Source organism: Falco biarmicus, chromosome 11 (assembly GCF_023638135.1).
Source record: "Falco biarmicus isolate bFalBia1 chromosome 11, bFalBia1.pri, whole genome shotgun sequence".
Lineage (NCBI taxonomy): Eukaryota > Metazoa > Chordata > Aves > Falconiformes > Falconidae > Falco > Falco biarmicus.
In genome coordinates this window covers 15,776,853-15,798,442 of record NC_079298.1, presented here as the reverse complement: position 1 = coordinate 15,798,442, position 21,590 = coordinate 15,776,853, and the positions used below count along the sequence as shown (strand labels likewise).

The window sequence follows — 21,590 nt, the reverse complement described above, 5'->3', positions numbered from 1 at the left end:
GATCTCTCCCAATGAGCCTTTCATTCACTAATTACCATCATCGGCAAAACAGACTCAACTTGGGGAAATTAGTTTAATTTATTACCGATCAAATCAGAGTAGGGCAATGAGAAATAAAACTAAATCTTAAAACACCTTTCCATCAGCCCTCCCTTCTTCCTGGGTTCAACCTCACTCCACATTCTCTACCTTCTCCTCGCCAGCGGCACAGGGGGACGGGAATGGGGGCCACGGTCAGTTCATCACTGTCTCTGCCACTCCTTCCTCCTCAGGGGGAAGCTCCTCACACTCTGCCCCTGCCCCAGTCTGGGTTCCCTCCCACAGGAGACAGTCCTCCACGAACTTCAACGTCGGTCCTTCCCACGGGCTGCGGTTCACGCATTGCCCCAGCCAACGGGCTCCAGTCCTGCCAGCAAACCTGCTCCAGCCTGGGCTCCTTTCTCCACCGGGGCCACAGGCCCTGCCAGGACCCTGCCCCGGCGCGGGCTGCCCACGGGGTCACAGCCTCCTTCGGGCACCCCCTGCTCCGGCGTGGGGTCCCCCCCGGCTGCAGTGGGGATCTGCCCCACCGTGAACCGCCGAGGGGCACAGCCGGCCTGGCCGGGGGCTGCACCACGGGCCGGGGGGAATCTCTGCTCCACTGGAGCACCTCCTGCCCCTCCTTCTTTCCCAGCCTGGGTGTCTGCAGAGTTGTGGCTCTCCTATATCCTCACTCCTCTGGCTGCAGGTTGTTGGGCAGTTTTTTGCCCTTCTTAAATAAGTTATCCAGAGTTCAATCACTGTCACTGATGGACTCAGCCTTGGCCAGGAGCAGGTCTGTCTTGGAGCCAGATGGCATGGGCTCTGTTGGACACATGGGAAGCCTCTAACAGCTTCTCACAGAAGCCACCCACCCACCCACCCACCCACCCACACCTTGTCACACAAACCCTACTGATTTCACTCTCTATCCCATTTCATGGCTGCAAGTCAGCCCCATTACACAAATAAGAATTTGCTGCCTTTCGTCAAATAATCACAGCAGACATGCAGTAGGTACAGCAAGTGTGGGTACAGATGTGAACTGAGTAAGTCTTACTCTGGCTACCCAGGCTGTACCTCTCAATCACCTGTCAGGATCCTTCTGGTCTGCCACTGGCCAGGAAACAGTCCCCAAGCAAACAACGCAGGCTGCCTTTCAGTCTAAGAAGCAGCCCTGTACAATACTTCAAACCCATAGGCTGCCTAGTTTATAGTGAAATTATCACTTTGCATTTCATCTTTAAAATGAGTCATAATACTGATCCACTCTTCACCCTAAGGGCTCAAAGTACTTTAGCAATAGCTATGCAAGTGCTAGGTTTATCATGTTAAAAGAACAATCAACAGAACGGGACTGTCTCCTTGCCCTGTGTTTGAAAGCACCAGGCACCTCAGAGCCTGCTCTGCAAGAAGGCTTAAAGAAATAATGTTAACATAAATAAACACCTTATTCTGTAACTCTGTCCTGTTTGCACTGCCCTCAGAGCCAGTTAGTCCATTGCCGGGAACAACAGCAAGGTCTGTTTGTAGCAGTCTACTTCTTGTACGGCTTTGAATAAATGTATTTCTCACATAATGTCATACTATTTTCATTTCTATATTAAGCAAGCAAATGAACTGCCAAACATCACTCACTAAAGCCAATTGTAATTTGCCTTCTTTAGATGCTGCTCTCAATACAAAGCATTAGGTAAGCACCGTTTCACAGGAGGTGCTGTAGAAAACATCACTCCTAGAAGAATATATCTGCCATGAGTGTTTAGAGAAATGTTTGAACAATTTGCTTTGCACTCCTCGGGGTTCTTGAATTTGTGGCCAGATGAGGGTGCTGACAGCATTTGTTCTACATCTTCACTGTTTCTCAATAGCCTCTGTAGGAATGAGAGCTGAGTGTTGAAAAGCAGCTAGAGCCAAGGTTAGGAGACATGGAGCTTTCATCACCGCTTTTTCAGCCCTCACCTGAAATACACTGCTGATGCCTTCTACAAAGTTACCAACCACATGCCTTACTGATGGAAAGACTGTAACATCTCAGGATGTGGAGCCTCAATTTTCTTGGGAGGGGGCACTCTGAAACCTGGGGCACATCCAGACACATTCATCTTGAAATGCAAAGGTTTCAGTATCCAGAGGTTTCAAACTAAGACTAGTTAGCCTGGTTCTATTTTACACTAAGCCATTGCATACTTCTAAAATATTATATAGGAGCGTTCAAGTAGGCAGACATTGTGAAGTGTCCAAGGATGGCTTCACACCAACCCTTCCCTTAGCCATTAGTATAGGCTGCAGCAAACTGTACAGAATTGAACTATTCTGTTTATCATAACAAAGGATAATACCAAAAGGAGAGAATAAATTTAAAGAGAGCATGGAGCTGCTCTAACTCCCACCAGGGGCCGAAAGTGATACAGACCAGTTCCAGAAATATTTTGGTGTTTTAATTTTTCTTTCAGTCTCAACTACAGAACCAAAACAGAAGTCAGTTGCGGTCTAGTAATATTTACAAGCAAGATTTATATTTAAAGTAGCTAAGTCTCCCCAAAAAGCAGACAAAAGTCTAATAAGGCATTGTATTTCTGCATTCATAAAGAGTTTCTGTACCTGAATCTCCAGTTCCAAGTTCCGTGACACATCCTTTAACCTCATCAGATGGGGGTTTTGTTTGTTTTCCTAGCCGTTTTAATACATACAAATGCTCTTCTCTATTTTCTCAGGTTTAGAATAACATATTTAAAAGGCATTCAGGACTCATATTAACATCTAACCAGCAGCAAAACCTGTCACTTCTACTTTATCCCTCTTAGCTGCCTGATTACAAAGTTCTATTAACTGAAAGATGGCACCAGTTCACAAAGATAATCAAGAAGAAAGGTCAGTGGTTTATGAAAAGCAGTTCTGGCCTTTCAGGGCACCACTGGGACTTGAGCTCAGGGCTAGTTTCAAGAATGAAAAGGCAGACATTCAGTGTCCCTCAATTGTGTAACGCTGGCATCACTCATAAAACCATACAGATTTCCTCAGATGTGAGGATGACCATGAAACATCAACCCTCAAATAGGAATTCCTCACAAATAGTCATTGCACAGACACTATCAGAGTAACATGTTACAATAAGCATCGTCAAAGTCTGTATTTTATTAAAACCTAGACCTGTTGATAGAAAAACAACTGTCACTTCCTATGGCTGTCATCCTTTAACACAGAGAATCCAAAAAATATATTTGAAAATAATATAGTTATTTCCCCTATCCCAATTCTGTATTAACACCATGGCTCCGATTTCTTCTGCAGTATTCTAAGTTCTTGTGCTTCTTTAACAATGAGACTCATATACAAAGATTTTTAAAAATGTCCAGTGTAGGAAGTATTTGGGACCTAAAAATTATTTGCCCTGGACTGCAGCCTCCCACTCTTTTCCCTAATCTGTATGAATCTGACAGAGAGGGCCTGACCTTGCATGCTGCTTGCCCCTTCCGTCTTCAAATGTTATTGATCTATAGACTTCAACACTTCAAAGCAGAACCAGGAAATATCTATGTGCCAACGTAAGAGAGGTGCTCTATTAGGTGATCAGCAGCTGATGCTTAACATCTTGCAAGCCTGTGCCCGCAGCATTGACAGCCTCTGCTAATAACAATTGATTGGGCTGCAGACCTGGGTACTAATCCTGCTTCTGCTGATTTTCAGGGGAGGATTCCACAGAGTTTTAGCAGAAGCAAGACTGGGCTTTTCGAATAGCAGTATTTCATTTGTAGTGCTTCCTGACCTTGTGCGCCTCTTCCTAGCTCTGCAAAGCAGCAGGTGGCAATGGCCTTAGTTACCCAATGCTACGCTTTTGCTCTCCCAAGAAATACAAAGAGAGAGAAAGTCAGAAGAATGTCTGCCAGTACAAGACCGATAGTAGATGCACAAGAACTGATGGATTACAATAAAGGAGGGGAAAAAAAGGTTGTTTGAGGCTGCCTTCCCTGACAGAGTCTCAACATCACTTGATGGATTATTTGTCAGGGTTCACCATTTGTGAGTCATGTATCTAGCTTAAGCTACAATGTTATGGCAGGAATATGTGTATTTCAGTGCCTGATCAGAATGGTTCAGAGTGAAAGCTGTGCAGTGCAGCTTTTATTGCAGTTTTGTTATCCATGATAACAGGATTCACTACTTGCAATTCTCTTTTCCAACTTTCCCAATTAAATGAGAAGAACAGAATTGTCTTATCTTTGTTTTTACCCTTTGAAAGGGAAGAGAAAAATATTTACTCCTAATCCACAGAAAGCAAAAAAACTTGAGGTCATTAAGACTTCAGTTGTACACAACTGTTAACAAAAGTTAAGCCTGAAAGATGACCTTCATTTTTTTCAAAGATGATACTCCATAAATCCTATATTTCTGTACCCAGTTGCTTGTATGTCACTACTGCTATACAGAAAATAACTGAATTTTTTTGTATCTGCATCTTTGTGTTTATAATTTTTGTACTTCCTCTTCAGACTTTGCAAATTTAAGGCAGAAAAGCCCAAGGGCTATCTAAACACTAAGCATATGGTGGATGCCCTTACAGTCTACAGAATTTCAGCAGACCTACTGTTTTCATCTACTAGATCAAATATAGTCACACCTCAAGAGATTTTGCCACAACTCAATGTCCAGGGAATCTCTGGATCAGCATTGATAGACAGGTTAAGGACTGAGCTGGCAGTCTGAAGACTTCTCCTACCTTTGTTCTTAAAGATGATCTTTCCAGGTATATGGAAAGATCTTTTCCTACTCTTACCAAACTGTTCTCATGATTGTGATAGACTTCTCACTCCAAAACTATCAGTCAGGTACTCTATACAAGCACATCTATATTCAAATACATTTTAAGTCATCCTATTTGTTAGTTGTCTTCTGCAGTCAGGCAAGGATTTTAATTTTTCTTTACACTAAAATATGATGGGATTACTTGAATATGCAAAGAGAAATCCGAGCCGTGCTATCATGATTCTTCTCCCTATCAATGAAATTCATGTATTTCATTTTTAAACCAAATATATATTTTAATATAATGCCACATAATAGATTTCAAATGCACAATACAACACGAAATATATACCAAATATTTTAAAGGCATAATAAATCAATGAACTTAAGTAGTTGGTGCCAGTATGATGAATACACAGTTTCCCCAAGGACCCAAGGGTGCCTACTTAATGCTGTTCAGTGGCTGTATGTGCACGCCCCACTGAAGTTTATTAGAGCCCAAAATAGTGCGCACGCATATCAGATACCATGCTTAAAGAGTTAACCTGCCCAAAATCACCAGAGTTGTTGCAAAGTGCATGTGGCTCAACATGCTCTGAAAATCAGGTTATTTATTTAAGTGCTGTGTACTAATTCAGAGTGAGATCTCAGTGTCTCAGACATAATTAATGACACTTGGACAGAACCAGAAAGCCAAAACGAGCAGTGTGGTCTTCAAAAGCCTCCTTCAGGCACCAACTAGATCTGCGGTTAAGGACTGCTGTTCCTGTGTGTCTGACTACAACCTGACAGGGGCTAAATCTGGCAGCCTCGCACGACATCTAACATTGCCACATGTGATGAAGTTGGGGGACTTACACAATTTGGTAAAACAGACTAGAAAGCTCTTTGGAAAGTTACAAGGTAAGGCTGTAACCTCCAATTTATATGCTTCTCAAAATATGTGCTTTAACAGCTTCCGGAGCAGGAACTCAAATGCTTTATGCACCGTTTCCATGTAAAACCCCTAACTCAAGACCACAAATTGCGTTCTTTTTTGTTATCTTTATCCAGGTTAAACCATTCTCCACCATGATCCTGCTCAAGCAGAAGGGCTGGACTGAAAGTGCACTTAAGTATTTTTCTGTTGGGCAGCTCTACACAGCAGAATAGGTAGCTCAAATCCATTTCAGGTGCATAACTCTCCCAATACACCGTATATAGTAGCTTCAGTGTTATATAGGACAAGGTCTGAAATTTCATTTCCAAGCCATGCATGGAAGTCAGGTATCTCAAGTGATTACTCGTGCACCTATCCCAAGGTTGAGTCCTCTCGGTTTTCAACACTTCAGCACTTTTCAAACTCCTACCTGAAATTCCTTGCTGGACACTCAAGGTGAAAACTATGGCTTCAACTTTTTTGTTTCACTATCCTCCTATGTATCGGAATTAATGCTCCTGTACTTTAAGACAGGAGTCTCCATTTAATGCTTCTACAGCACTTGCAGATCCTCAGAAACAAGGTGACATGTAAGTACAAAGTATTTAATGAGCTGAGGGAAGGAATCTCGTTTCAGAAAATGGGAAAATTATGTGTGTGTAAAATATAAAAAAAGCCACTTGAAACTATATTTGACAGAGAATCCAAAATAAAATCATTACTTGTTGAGGGTTTCCTTTCCTATTATTTCAAAAAAATATAGTCTGATTAGAAAAGTATAATTTAGGTATCTACCACACCCAAAAGCTTACTGCTTCAACATACAACCTGTATCACTTCATTGGATGAGCACATTACCACTCTGAATGAATATCTGCACAAATTGCACTAGTTGGCTATTATCAAATAATTATTTAAAAATTCCTCTTTACAAGTTTTAGCTAGGACAACATTAATTAAACAGTACAGACATCCACAGTGAAACGTTAGCCTTTGCTACGTATGGCACAGTACTGTGGTTCCTTACTACCAGTTTCATACCCTGTGGGTCTAAAATATTAGCTTTAATCTTTCACAATTAAATTAACTTTGCCTCCCAGCTTTACCATTCTTTTCATACAGTTTTGTTTCAAGTCTTGCCTTGTCTAAATATGCTGCAACTATAGCACATTTCTTCTTTTGTGACTTAATGTTGAAATTTGAAAGGAAAATGTAACAGTAATTACTGATGTAATAAAACATGAACATACTGTAGACAACGCTGCAGAATTTTAATTAGGAAATGTAGGTTTACAAAGTTTCCCCTGTCCTCCTTTCAATGAGCTGTCACCCACTGCATGTCTTATTTTCATGATTTTAATATTTTGAACACCTTCTGTCAACTTTGTCTTCATATTTCACAAGCATAAACATAAAGCAAATTATGATGCTGCTAAATAAGAGCTTGAAATGCAATCTTCTTATAGAAATATGTATGTCTAACACAGCTTTTCTTTTTATTGATTGCTCTGTGCAATAATATGAAGGCGTAAATACTAGGAGAGTTGATTCATTTTAATTTCTTTGCACTTAGACATGGCCTCAGTCTAAAGAAGGATCTAACTAGACTCTGACAGTTAAAGATTAACAGTCCTGCCATACCAACAGGCTTGACAAAGGAGCTTAACTTAATCCTTAAGGCAGTATAAGATGTCTTACGTGTATTACTGCACAGAAGCACAACTCTAATAAACACAATGTAATGTAATTTTCAGTAGTTTTACTGACGTAAAGTACAGGATATGAAAGAAAAAAAATAATTGACAGATCTATTTGTTTTCCAAGGGAAACAAAAAGAAACTATAAAGCTTACTATTTTTTTACAGATTAGTTTTCTTTTGAATTTCAAAGTGTCAGTGCTTTGTGCAGACTGGTACACAAAAAAGCGATTCCAATAAAACAAAAAGACAAGCAGATGCAACCTCATCATCCACAGTCAAGAGGCAATGGGACTACAATTTCAGCTAAACTGGCTTACACAGTGCTCTGTTATAGCTGGGTTTACCTCTGATCTCAGTCACAAGGTTTAATGCACTTCTGTGAGCAATGCCCTCAATTTTAAAGTCTGGAGAACTTAAATAACTGTTGGTCCTTGGATTTAGTATGGCATGGCTGAGATCATTTCTTGCACCTTCCAGTAGAATTATTCTTTTTTTTATTTGCTATAGAGCATGAAAATTACAATCACACCTGAAAGTTCAAATGTTAGGACACTAATTGTCATGTTAAAACCATTTTTTTCACATTATGCACTACAAATAGGATATGTCATCTTCATAACACACTGAAAAATATCCCTAGGAACTGGTATAATTATAAAAAATCATTTCTGAGAAACTTTAATAAAGCTGATGCATCTTATCATCAATCAATTTATTCTACATGTGTCTGAGAGCACCGATATAAGCATAATGGCTCTGTCTGGTTTTAGCATAAACTCTATTTCTAACTCAGCCATTTCACTGTACTCCGTATCAATATGAAACCTCAAAGACAGATTTTCAGGTCCTGTGAATTGTCTCAAATCTAGGTTTGATCTGAAGATATGTGCTATTACAGGTTATATGTATATGTACATATAGGATATGTTGCTATTCCATCTTGAGAGCAATGAGAGCTCTGACAGAAAAACTGAGAGCCGGCTGCACCTTCTACCGAAGCCCAGGCTGCTGCACATTCAGTGCCTTTCATGAGAGCAGAAACATGATCGCTACACTTACAGGTGGGTAACAAGCTGTGCAAAGTTTCAAATCAGCACAGCTGGGAGTGAAAGGTGATGCTAAAGCCTCATTTCACTTTCCAGGCCAAAATGTCCACAGGCATAATTAAAGATACCCTGAAAGCTGTTCTGTATTGCACAAATTGCTGCAGATCAAAAGGGATCACTGTGCTGGAAGAAATCAGACACATTAATACCAGAGATACCCTCCTGGCCCTGATATCCCTCCTCCACATCTGCCAGCTGCACAAAGTACCTCATTTATGCCCTTAAACCATCAGGGATACACCAACACTACTCCTGAGAAAGAATATTCAATTTATCTATAACTAGGTTCATCACTTCCTTGCGCTGCTACAAAGACATAAAGCAGATACAGAGAAAGTGAAGAATCAGCTCTGGTTTAGATTCTACTTGTAAAAAAACAGAGCTTTTGGCTATTCATAAAAATTAAAAAAGATAAATCAAAATTAAATCTATTAATATGATAATTACATACGGAAAGAGTAACATTAAGGCTCAGCACTCTTACATTAGTGAAGATATTACTAAATAACTTATCAGCAAAAATTCTTCTTGACCAAAATAAAGACAGTTGTCAACATTTCCAAAGAAATATACATGGTAAGAATACCAGAAAACACAAATGAAAACACAAACATTATAAATGAAATAACGTATGTATATAGAAATAGCCATGTTACAAGCAAAAAACCTCTTAGTTTCATTCTCAAACATGATTTTCTAAAGCAAAGCAATTAAATATTTTTCTTTGATAAGTATATGCCCAATGAAAACAGCAGATTTTATCATAAATGGTGACTTAGATGACTAAATCATGCTCTGTGAACTTAGTTTAGGGTCTCATTTCAGATTTTGAAAACCTGATCCACAACAGCATCTATCGTATTAGGCTGCTGTACAAAAGAGAAATGCTGAAAAAAAAGTCTTTTTTTGTTAAGTGTACTAAGCATGTGGCAATCTAACAATCAAAATTTAAGCAACAAGAGTACTGTGAGGTATATAAGTAAGACTTCTGACTGAACACTGAGAAGTGTGCAATAGTACAATAAATCTGTAGGCTGTGTTATATTCTGCAATCGTATTAGGTAGGAATTTCTTGGTGGTGTGGCACAGGACTGAATATATTCCTCTGGAGCAGGGTTAGGAAACCATTAGGATATGAATTAGCAGGTTTTTGCAGGGAGATGCAAGCAAATACTGACCATGCTCCATACAACCAACCACAAGCAAGCTCTGCCTGTGTGTCAAGATTGTAGGATGCAGAGAAGCTCTGTGGTGTAAGCTATATAACCACACCAAATATACTGCTGAGCCCAAGATAATAAACCCTGCCTCTCAGTCAAGCTTATTAGTTCTGGCTTAGCAACATGCTAACTGCAGCTACTCAGCTGCCAGAGCGAAGCTGGTGCATCTCCGACCAGCTCAAAGGGAGGGCAGCGCACACTCCTGTCTGCTGGCAAAATCCCATATAGACATATGCTTAGACATCATGTCAGCTGGCGCTCGGCAAGAGGGGAAAACCCTTACTGAAGTGCTGGTTATTATGTATAGTGCCATTCATGTCCGAGGTAGTTCTCATGGATAATGGGAGCAATATTATAACAAACTGTCTCAGTCTTCGTAGGGCTCATGAATCACTATTAAAAACAGAAGGAAATCTGGAGCAGTGTTACAAAGAGAATACATAAGTAGATGAACAAACAGAAACAGCGGTGACTTTGCCATAGGTTTTCAATTTGTAAAATGTATTTTGGATAATCATCAATAATAACCATTTTATTGAATATAAGTGTTAAGTGTTGAGACAGAAATTGTCTAAACAAAATACTAAGGATATTGTTATGTTTCATTCTTAGAAAGGAGTTCATCTACAATTATCCTGGCCCAGGTAGCTGAGAAAGTACATTAACTGCTTCACCCTGGCAGCTGCAGTCAGACCACTGGCTGTATTTTGAGGCTTTATGCTCCTATTACAGAGTCAACCAGTATGCTGTGTGAAACGAACCCTTTCACCACAGCATCAGGAACAATGGACAGCAACAAAATTTTGAAGCACATTTGTTGTTATTCTAATTTCCAAGGATAAAATTTAGCCAAGTGTCTGAAAGACTGACACAAAGATGCCATACCGAAAGCTAGGGCAGAGCAGGAAAGGGACAGCACCAGTTGTACAACAGTACATACTTACTCCCTGTGAGCCTCTGCACTCTGGATAAAGACTGAGGCTAAGCCTGGGAGAGCACTGCTGCTGTGCATTTGGCCAAAAGCTTTCTCATAAGGAATACAGACAAGTCTTGGAAATCATAATGTTTTCTAAGCATATCTTTGCTGTGGCTGAATGTTCAATCTCTGCAAATACATGGTGTATATAGTTTGGATGGCTAAAGTTAAAGAACAGCTAATATTTCAGATGCAGTTTCAGTCCTTGGCACCACACTTGAGAATCATCCAGAAATGTTTAGGGCATGTCTCTACCACCATTCCCTAGGCACCATGCGTAGCTTCAGCCTGTCTTGACCCCCAATGCCAAGGAAAACACAGTGCAGAGCCAGCCCAGCTCCACAAGAAATGTACCTGCCAAAGGTCTGGGTCACTTGCTCAGACACAGTGTGACTATTCTGCTTTCAAACTCAGGCTAACAAGCCTGTCTCGAACTACACTACCCAGACTTACTGACCCAGCCTCCACTAGCATTGGGATCGCTGTGTCACATTTTATTAGCCCGTAACCACATGCTACCTTCCTGCTACCTCAGTTATAAGCTTCCTCAGATGCTTATGTTTCATACGAGTCACAAGGATGAATTTCATTGAAACAGAAGAAAAAAGGTCCATCCACAGAGAATGCCATACAAGTGTGAAAGTTTAGAAGGTGAAGAGCCTGAATGTAATTCACGTCACTATCTACGAAACAGCCTGGTGTCTCAAAATGGGAGAAAAGGTTTTAACCTTAAGAGGCCAGACTGGTAAGTACCATGTGCTTGGTGATGAATGCAGTCTCTAGAAGCCTATTTCTCAGTGAGCCATATCTTAAGCATAACAATAGTCCTTTAACTTTCCTGTGCACATAGCTTGATACAGATGTACATTTGCACAAACTTGCACTGTTGAATTTTTCTTTTCCTTAGAGATAACTCTTAGACTGATGCTCTGCTGAGTGTTATTACATCTACTTTTATGACCTGCTATAGCTGAGGGCAAGATACAGACTAATTTAATACTGGTCCAACAGTACAAAGATTACAGAATATTTTGTTTCTGTAATATTAACATCTTGCCCATATCTGAGGATGCTAATAACATACTAAAATTAAAACACAGTATTTGCTAAACAAAAATGCATATTCTAAATGTGTTGACTGTTCACTGAGAAACATTCTCCTCTTCCAGGTTATTTCTTACTAAGCCATCCACTCTGCAATGGGTATTTTTCTACAGCTGCAATAAATCCTTAACATGTTGTATTTGACAGTGAAGTAAACATTTATATATTTTTGTTCCATGTTAATTACAACTGCCCGGATTATTATATCTGAATTAAGAAAACCTAACCTATACTGCCTGTATACCATATAAATTCATTACTGCTTCCTCTTCTTGGACAATGAACATTTCATAGTATTCACTGTCGTCATGAAAAAATACACTAGTGATCTATTAAGTGTATCAGTTTGCTCTCTCTGTGTTTTAAAATAACCCAATCTTGTTCTGAAGTTTTCTCACAAGGTTCCAGTAAGAATCTAGGTATTCCTAATTGCAGTTAATGTACACATAGTGTTTCCCTGACATTGTATGCCTCTCTGAATACAGTCCAGGCACTAACAGCATTACCAGATTTGTCTAAGGTCAGTTCACATGTGGTATAGTCTCTACAGGAATATGTACGTGTTCCTCAGTGCCCAACTCTGTCTTTCATATCATCATCAAGGGGCACCTCAGAGCTCCACTTCTCCCGACTCTCTGAATGCAGAAGGGTTCAGCTTTGACTTGTCCCCTCATTTGCTATGTGACTCTTACTCTTAACTGTATTTGGATATTTTCAGAATGAGAACAGAGAACAATTAATAGCAGTTTCTGAACTGCTTGCTTTTACAGCTGATAGCAAACTTCAGTAATTGACCTGGTCTTAACGCTTTAAGCTTTAACTATCAGAGCAAAAGAGTAATGACTAATGGAGATTGCTTAGGGATGAGGTGAAACAACGAGGTGAAGCGTCATGGTGTCTCACCTCTCCTTCAAAGCAGCTTTTGTGCTGTCACATCTGCTTATATCAGCACCAAATGACTGCTGATTTGATCATAATTGCCCTAATTAGAAGTTCAATTAATACACTGAGTTCTTTCTATCAATGCCACCTCAGCATCAAGGATGTGCATACAGAGCGTTACTGAGCAATACAGGTTAAACTAATAAGGAAGGTCACCAGGAAACGGAAACTACCTGCAGTCTGTTGTGCTGAGGATATCACATAGTTAGGATGACACTCAATATCCACTTATGCCCCAGGACAAGCAGAAAGGGAGAACTTAAGGAATTCTATTGAGAGATATCCATCAGCTGTGAACAAAAATTACATTTCCTGTCATTGAAAATCTCATTTAGTTCAGACTTGCTTCCACTAAGGATTAAAACCCTTCAAAGGAACACTTTGTCTTCACAGGAAGATGAAAATAGCCTAAAATGCTCACAGTGAAAGACTGTTGGAAAAAAGTGCACAATATGGTAACTTTAAATGGTTATCAAATATAATATACCTCAGCAAATACTAGAAATATAAATGTGGTCATTTAAACTAATGATGAAAATGAAAAGAAAAAAAATTAAAGGGCTTTGCATGAGAGAGAGGCAAATTTCACTAGCAAAGTGTCACCAATTCCCTGCCTGGAAGTACTTTGCATATCCATCAAATGAAGAATTTTGCACGTTCAGAAAAGAAGATAGGGAAGCAGACAAGGGAAACAGACAGCACCCACTTATTAAAATGGGTTGTATAGGATATTCATAAAATGGGAAAGAGCATATTTACTTGTTCTTCACAATTCAGGATAAAGGCTATAATCCAGAACCAATCAAAAAACAGAAGCGCAAAATAAATAAAAACATCTTCATGCTTCTGCAATTTTTCTTCTATGAAGAAAAAAAAAGAAAAAGTACTTTGTCTCAGTCAGTTGTAAAAACAAGATAACTTATTATGACCAATTTATGGTATCAGATATTCCTGTGAGATACGACTTTTTTAAAATGTGAGAAAATTAAACCACAATTCTGCACTGTCTTGACCTAACCATCTACCAACTATTTACATTTGTACTGAAATCAATCATCAAGTTTTTATGATACAGTCTCTGAAATAACCCTTCTTTCTTCAGTTTCTACGAAAGAATAAAGCTACACCACAAAACGTCACAAATTACATGGGGCAAGATCTTCAACTGGTATAAGCTCCAATACTCTCTCTGTTTTCCATATAATGACTATGATTTACTCACCTTTATCTTCTCAATAACCAGAAAATGATCAGAACAGAGATAGTTTGTAGTTGGGTAGGGTTTTATGGATCGTGTTGTATGAATGAATGTAATAACACCATGTATTACCAAACACCATGCATACCAAACATCTTTCAATTTTCAGGGGCATCTGAATATTTAATAGTACCTGTACTCTTTTTAGACAATTATTTCAAGCAACAGGTCCTGATCTCTGCCTGCAGTCACTACCTCTACTAGTTAACATTTCTTCTTTAACAGCACTTATTTTAGAAAGAATTAGGCCACAGTGGTAACTAAAATATTACTTGTTTTTGTTAGCCTGATAGCTAATATTTGTGTTTTTTCTCATGTAGACACTGGAATCAGAATTCTACAAAAAATATGTTCAACTACAGAACATGGCCTTTTTCAAAAAATAAATGCATAAACTGAACAGCTAACTGATACTTCTATGTAAACATTTGAAAATATCTCAAGATATTCTAAGTAGGAACAGTGCCAGGCTAGGACTACTGGTTCTTTGTAGAGGAGCCAAGCAACCTGGAAAACAGAAAACTGTACCTTCTTTCCTATCATTGTTGTGTGCTCACTCTGTACCTCACACTAAGTATTATCAACTAGTGCACACAGAAGCTGCTACAAATTTTAGACAAGGGTCATAAAAATGAATTAATCCTGTATTACAATTTGTTAGGCTGAAAAAGCACACTACTACAATAGCTCAAAAGCAAGAATATATAAAGCACAAGATAGTCATTATTCAAATGTTGGGTAAATCTGGTAAAACAATTGTCTGGCTATTCAGTTACATTCTCTGACTCATGGTACTAACATTTGGGGCTTTTTTACTCTGTCAACTTTATAAGGGTGTTAATAAACCTATAGCTTATCAGCATAAAAGGTAACTACACTACCTCAAAATAAAAAAAAAGCCAAGAAGCCAACACAACACTGAGCAAGGGGCTTTTTGGACTCCCATCTTGCCTAGATCTCTGAGGGATGGAAGCGTCCCCCCACAAGGTTATTCTAGAATAAAGTCTCCCCCTTGTGGATCTCTCACACAACAAAAGCTCCATCAAATACTTAATTGTGTAATGAAGTTTATGCTCCTTCCTTTGCAGGTAAGAATTTCAGAGGCAAATAGGAACATGTAATGAAATCATGGTACGAGGTTTACTTCAATTCAGTGGGATCAATCCCACCACAGGCAAGACAAGCTGTTTTGTTGTAATATACCTTATGATTTTGTGATAAATTCATTTGAAAGACACTAAAACCCTCAAATTAATTTAATTCCTTCCCACGTCCATTTAAGTTAGATATGAAGGCTCGTTTAGTGACACCCCCCCGCCAACTATTCAGCCCAAAAATGTCAACGGTTTAACAATTTAGGTAAAAATTCAAATTCCAAACTCTTTCTATCTAATACTTATGAAAAAGAATACAAAACATGGCAAGGTTCCCATTCCCCCCCCTCCCCCCCCCATTTGAAGTGCACAAATTTTACTATCCTCAAAAAAAATAGTTTCATCCCAGAACAACTTACTGTGTTTCAGAGATCCAGGAGCTATAGCACTCTTTGCAGAATAAGTCTTCCTCAAACACTTCATCAACTACACTATTCTCTGATCTGTATTAATGTAAAGGGATCACAAAGATTTCTTTGCACATGATAATTTACATTATCATAAATTAAGAAATCATTGTGATCAATTATCATGTTGATCTCAATGCTCTCTTAAGGTATTTAAATGTAGTTCTAATAAATCATACATTTTGACTGCAAGATTGATTTTGATAATTTTTTTCATTTTCTAAGAAACAAAATCCTTGATGGCTTGAAATATTATTCAATTACATACATGAAAACCTCATATATTATTCACAGTACCAACTGTTGAGTCAATACTGGGTAAAAAGCTTTTTAACTATCCAGAGACATGTTCTCACATTCATTTCAGAATAGTAATATAATGGTGAAATATTTATTTCTTGCAAGTTCTGGAATAGTGCTAGGTTTCCCACTTTCATTAACAGTCTCTTATTTGTATGCAGTAATTGCTTTAAAAATATTAGCATTGTAATTTCTTGCTAGCACTATGATAAATCAACAGAAAGTCTTATCCCCATGCCTCCCCATGGAACAGCATAATTTTGCTTCTCTCAATGCCAGTGACAAAACCTCTGTAATTTCAGGATTACACTCAAAGAACGGATGAAAGATGTTCGTTTGACAGTCTGGGACTCTTGTCCTTTGTAACTGCAGAACAGATGCAATAGCTAAACTCTGCCAATGTGCTTCTGCAGGAAGCAACAGCTCGTTGAAGTAGAAGGGCAGCTGCTACTTCACTTCGTTTCGGTCCTTGACCTCTCAATAGCAACAACTATCAGCAAACCATGTTTTCTGTTCCAAATGAGAGTTTTTAGGACATAAACATCTGGCTATTGGGAACAAAAAAAGATACCATTCATTCATTTCAAACATCCATCAAAAATGACTGTCAACTGCTGTTGCTCTGGGACATGCAGAGGTGAAATGCCAAGCACCAATCTCTGAATACACTGCATTTCTGAATTTTCTTTTTTTAAGAGTTCAACAAAAATGAAGTTTGCACTGCTAAAATGGTGAAAGGCTGCTAAAGCTAAGAACATGGGTTCTGATCTGTGCTGCTTGATTCAGGGAAAAAATGGGCTTGCAGAAACCATGAAAGCAAAGTATTAAAAAAACAAAATGTCACAAATCTAATCAAGTGACAATGGATTCCTGCAAAAAGACTCTTCAACCCAGTAAAACAAGTATTATGTATTTTAGCTGTATTCTCAGAGACTGCCTGCTTATCTTGACAGGATGGACAAGGAACTACAATTCTTCCTGAATAGAAAATAAAAAATGGAAAATAATTGGTGATTACAATAGCGCAAGCTGTATTTCAAAATCATTGGTACTTTACTAAGTGCCTTGATTTTCTGGTAAAGAGTGTCCATACACGATCACCCACCACGACTAAATGAGCTGCACTGCTAGTAGTGACAGACATTTGTAATACGTGATATTTCACAATGTGGATAATTTTTAAATTTTATCCCTGAAAAGAAATGTCTATAGGACCATGTAACACAGCTTCTGTATGTTTCAATACTCATACTGTCATTATGGATTAATAATAACTTCAGTACTTATCATATAGCTTCTACATATATGTGCATACTTACTCTCAGTAACTGCGTCAGAATAGGTACACCACCACAAATATGAAACTAGGTTTTCCTATTAAAGCAAACTATGCGATCTAGAAAAGTCTTTCTAAAGTTAAGAACGTTTCAGCTCCTAAATCTGAATGATCTAGACATTTAGTCTACTGTTAACTGCCATTCATGCATGAACACATACCACAGATTAATTTTGTATAACGGTCCTTCAGCTTCAGGTCATTCAACCTGACAGATAATCCCAAGATTCTGTATGAGAAACTAAGGAAGCTGTATTGTGAAAAATCTACCATCCACTCTTACTTTGCACTGTCACCTCTGTGCCACCAAAATAACACGTACCATTGCTGAAGTCATTCCTCCCTCACCTTTCCAAGCCTGTTGTCCTCAAACAACATGCACTTTTCATCTCCTTCCAGACCTCCCCGTCTCTTCAAGTATCATGTCCTCACAGCTACACAATTTTATCTTGCTCTCTTGCAGCTCTCCTAGTACTCCTTAACACCCCCCGATTCCTTCATTTCCTCTCTTTGGGCTGGACTTCCATGCTGCTTGCTATTCAAGCTGTCTTCCCTGCACTCATCAGTGTCCCACCCAAAAAACGGGTTCTCCATTTTCACCATTTCTCAGTTCTTGCAGTCTTTCTCCCTATTCTCACCATCACCGATGCTGCATCCTTCTTTTCCCAAACCATTAATGCCTGCAATCTTTTGCATTCTCTGTTTTTTATTCTGCAGGAAACATATGTATTCTGGGGTTGTAAATCCATGTTAAATATATGGGTTTGTTACATTACTAAAACAAATGCACTATTAAGAGTCAAAGACCTTCTCTCCCCCATCATCTCCTTATGGTAATACAGTGTCCTCACTGCTCTGCATACCACTGTGGCACAGCTCTCTGCATGATCTCATGTGCATTAAAATAAAACAAAGCAAGCTGGGAACACAGCAAGGACTGCACAATCTTCTTTTTGACCCACAGAAGTTACGTGGACAACTTACTAGACCTTCAGCAGATTATTACTGTAAAGCATGAGCTATGTGAAATGAAATTCAGAAATGGAGTGTTTGTGGATTTTGGGCCATATTACAATATAGTAAAAAGCCAGAGGATCAGTTTTCTCCAAAATACAGGGAAACATTAAAATTACTCTGGAAAATAATGAACACAGAACAGTCATTTTAAGTTCTATTAACAAGGGGTGCTTGGGAGTCAGGAGAAACCAATGGTAAGGGGTTACCAGTGTCAGAGGGCTACTCACATATACACCCTAAAAAAGCCATAGATGCTCTTTCAGTTACTACTGCTACAAAAACTGTATGCATATATATCTACAACTCATCATCACTAGTCATGTTCAAGACGAACAAAAGAATTGCAAGAGAACACCTCACACAGTAGGAAGCCCCATGGCCAAACCTGCTTTTTCTATACAGACATTACATTTGAAATTTCCAGGAGAACCATGTAAGAAAGCAAATAAAGCCTACAAGGGACCATCACAAGCTATTTTTCTGTGTTAAGAGCCCTACAGATAACTCTTGCATAGAAAGTGAAGCCAGAAGGAACAATAAAAATCTCCGTATATCAAAGTCAGTACTCTTCACACAGTACCTCTAAACTGAGCCCGGTAACTTATTTGACAACGTATCTTTCAGAAAGATGTCAGCCTGGATGTGAAAACATGAGAAAGCTGAGAATCCTCACTTTCCTTGCTTATTTTTTAGAGAAAATTTTTACTGCAAGAAGTGTGTGTACAAAACATTATCTGGGGTTTTGACAGAGGGGGTCCTTGGAGCTTCTAGGTAAATGCAACAAACAGACCACTGTGTAAGTAGTACAGGAATCTGCCTTCTGAGAAAATTACTGAAGCTCGAGTATCTCTTCAGCATGGATATGCCACCTCGCTTACTTTATGTCATTACGTCTGTCCTGTGATATACAAAAGCTTAGCCTGCCGATCTCTGGTGAAAGGGTATTACAGTCCGACAATCCAGCCTGGTAATTCCTGTGTCAAGGGGAGTGACATCATTTTATTCACCATTAAAGAGCTGCCCCCCATTTCTAGAATGGAGACTATGACAACTTCAGCTTCCCAGGAGGAGGATGAAAAGGTCATTTGTGCAAGAGATAGAGTTCTTTTCAGTTTCCCAAAACACAATGAGCTAAGAATAAACACCTACCTACTGAAGCTACCTTTCACTTCCTCTAACTAAACTTCTTCCTTTAACCCTTCCTAACATCATCATAAACACACAATTGTAGTGTACCTCTAGCATCCAACAGCGGAAACAAAACACCCTCCATCTTCTACTGGGCAAGGGAAGAGATAACCAACGCTCCACAAAGGCCTGACCTCAAGCTGGACGCTGGGTCCCGACCCCGTTAATCCATGCACCCGGGGCCAGGTGCGACGGCACCCGAAGGCTGCAGATGCCAGCCCCGACGGCGCGGCCGCCCGGGCACCGGGCCACCGCCGCGGGGGCCGGGCCACCTGGCAGAGGACATGGAGGAGAGCTCTGCAAGGCCCCCTTGGGAGGACGGGGCAGCGCGGGGTCCCCGGCTGCCCCGAGAGCCGGGTGAGAGGGGCGGCCCCGCGGGAGGAGGCTCACCTTGTGCTCCAGGACGCTGATGTAGCCCTCCAGGAGGCCAGCCCCGACGGGGAGCGCCGGCTGATGCTGACCGCGTCCCGGCGGGCGGCTGGGCACCGCCGCCACCTGCTGCCGCCGCCCCGGTGGCTCCGGGTGGCCCCCGCCGCCGCCGATGCCGCCGTACATGAGCAACAAGCTGGTGCACATGGTGGTGAGCGCCAAGCAGACGGCCAGCCCGTGGCGCTGCGGGGGGCAGAGAGAGAGGCGGCTCAGCGCCGGGGCCAGCGGGCTCCTCCCGCCCTGGGGGCCAGCGGGGCGCCCGCGGCACCCGCAAGTTTCACGCCGCCAGAGACACGGCAAAAGTGCGAGAAGTGGGGAACCCCCTCCTTCCTCCTCCTGCCCCTGGCCGGCCCGCTCCCTGCCTCCCGCCCTGTCCCCCAGCCCTGCTTCCTTGCCTCTTCTCCGCTCTGGGTACCCGGCTCCGCCGCGCCTCCCGTTCCCATGCAGCCGTCCCCCTTCGGGCATCTCATTCGTGCATTTTAACGAGTGTTGGGGATTCTAGCGCTCCCCCAACCCTCCCCCGCGCAGCTACCTCCAGCCTCGTCCTCTAAGCAGATTGGTTTTCTATACGCTCCTTCAATCGCACACAGACACAAAACCCCCAAAACACGAGCAACACGAATAAAAGAAAGCAGGCGGAAAGTTCTTCGCCGCCGCCGCCGGGGTTTTGTCCGCCTTCGCGTGATCCCGAAGAGCCGCGGGGATGCAGCCCGGGGAAGGCTGGGGCGTGCGCAGGGTGCCCGGGGCAGCCCCGCTCCGCTCCGCGCCGCTCCTCTCCTCCCCGCCGCCGGAGCTGGGATGAGCAGTGCCAACAATGCACTTACCATCAGGGTCTTCATTTTGTGCGCCTCCCGGCCGCCAGTCCTCCCGCTCCCCGCTAGGCTCGGCATGGCGGGGAAGCCGCAGACATGGCTCGGCCAGGGAAGCGCCGCCGTAGCGGGGATTAGGGGGGAATTACAGCCGGCCGGACCCTCGGAGCCTGCCTGAGCCGGGTCCTCGGCTGCCCCGCCTGCCTCCGCCTCCGCCCCCGCCTCCTGCCGCCGGCGCAGCGGCGGGTGCCGGGCAGGTGGAAGTTAACTTCTGCCTGCCCCTCGGCCGCGCTGCTCCGCCGGCGAGCCAGCCCCGGGCGGCGGGGGGAGCGGCGGGGAGCGTCGCGGCGGCACCGCGCCCCCGGCGGGCGGGCAGGGGCTCCCCCTCGGCCTAGGCTTCTGCCCTGCTCGTAGCACCGGCGAGCGACCCTCACGTTGCATTAGTTGTATTTTTCCCTAGCGGAAAATTCGCCATTCTCGCACCGCTAGCTGGGCTCCTGGAGCTGGCAGCATTCAGGCAACACTTGAAACTCACGGTGGTAAAAAAATCGACGGCCTCAACTCCTTGTGCGGCGCTAACACGCTCTCACACAATCGTTCCCAAGCCCTAAAAACCTGTTCCAAAACCTCCTGACAGGACAGAAGCTTTCTTGTTTTTTGAAGTAAATCTCACAGGTTTGCTCCCCATGCATCCCCACTTTTTGGTGATGGATGTTTTCCCACGCTCCTTTCATAAGCAGCCTTCCAAAGTTTTTTATAATTTCGTTCTTTGTGCTAATAGCATACAATTCAACCATGAAAACTTTATTAAGAGACCTCATACTACATACATTTCTTGCTCTGGGAGTTCCACGTTTATAAACGTGCCCCTTCAAAATAAGGCATTTTGAGGTTGAGGTCTTATGGCATTATTAAACTGACAGCATAGCATTTAAAAAAAAAATCTATGTCCTAATCATGA

The 21,590-nt window shown here is 41.5% G+C and overlaps 1 protein-coding gene across 3 annotated transcripts in view; it reads right to left on the bottom strand.

Moving 5' to 3' along the window:
- Positions 1-20,941, bottom strand: part of ST6GALNAC5 (ST6 N-acetylgalactosaminide alpha-2,6-sialyltransferase 5) — a 74,229-nt gene extending 53,288 nt beyond the window's left edge. For 2 of the 3 annotated variants that reach the window (XM_056355919.1, XM_056355918.1), the window contains exons 1-2: positions 20,645-20,941; positions 19,782-20,003 (exon numbers count right to left, since the gene is read on the bottom strand). In XM_056355919.1, the coding sequence (XP_056211894.1) occupies positions 19,782-20,003; positions 20,645-20,710 (288 nt within the window). In that variant the 5' untranslated portion in view covers positions 20,711-20,941. The remainder of the gene's footprint in view (positions 1-19,781; positions 20,004-20,644) is intronic. The other variant, XM_056355920.1, reaches the window with a different exon arrangement.
- Positions 20,942-21,590: the final 649 nt, after the last annotated feature.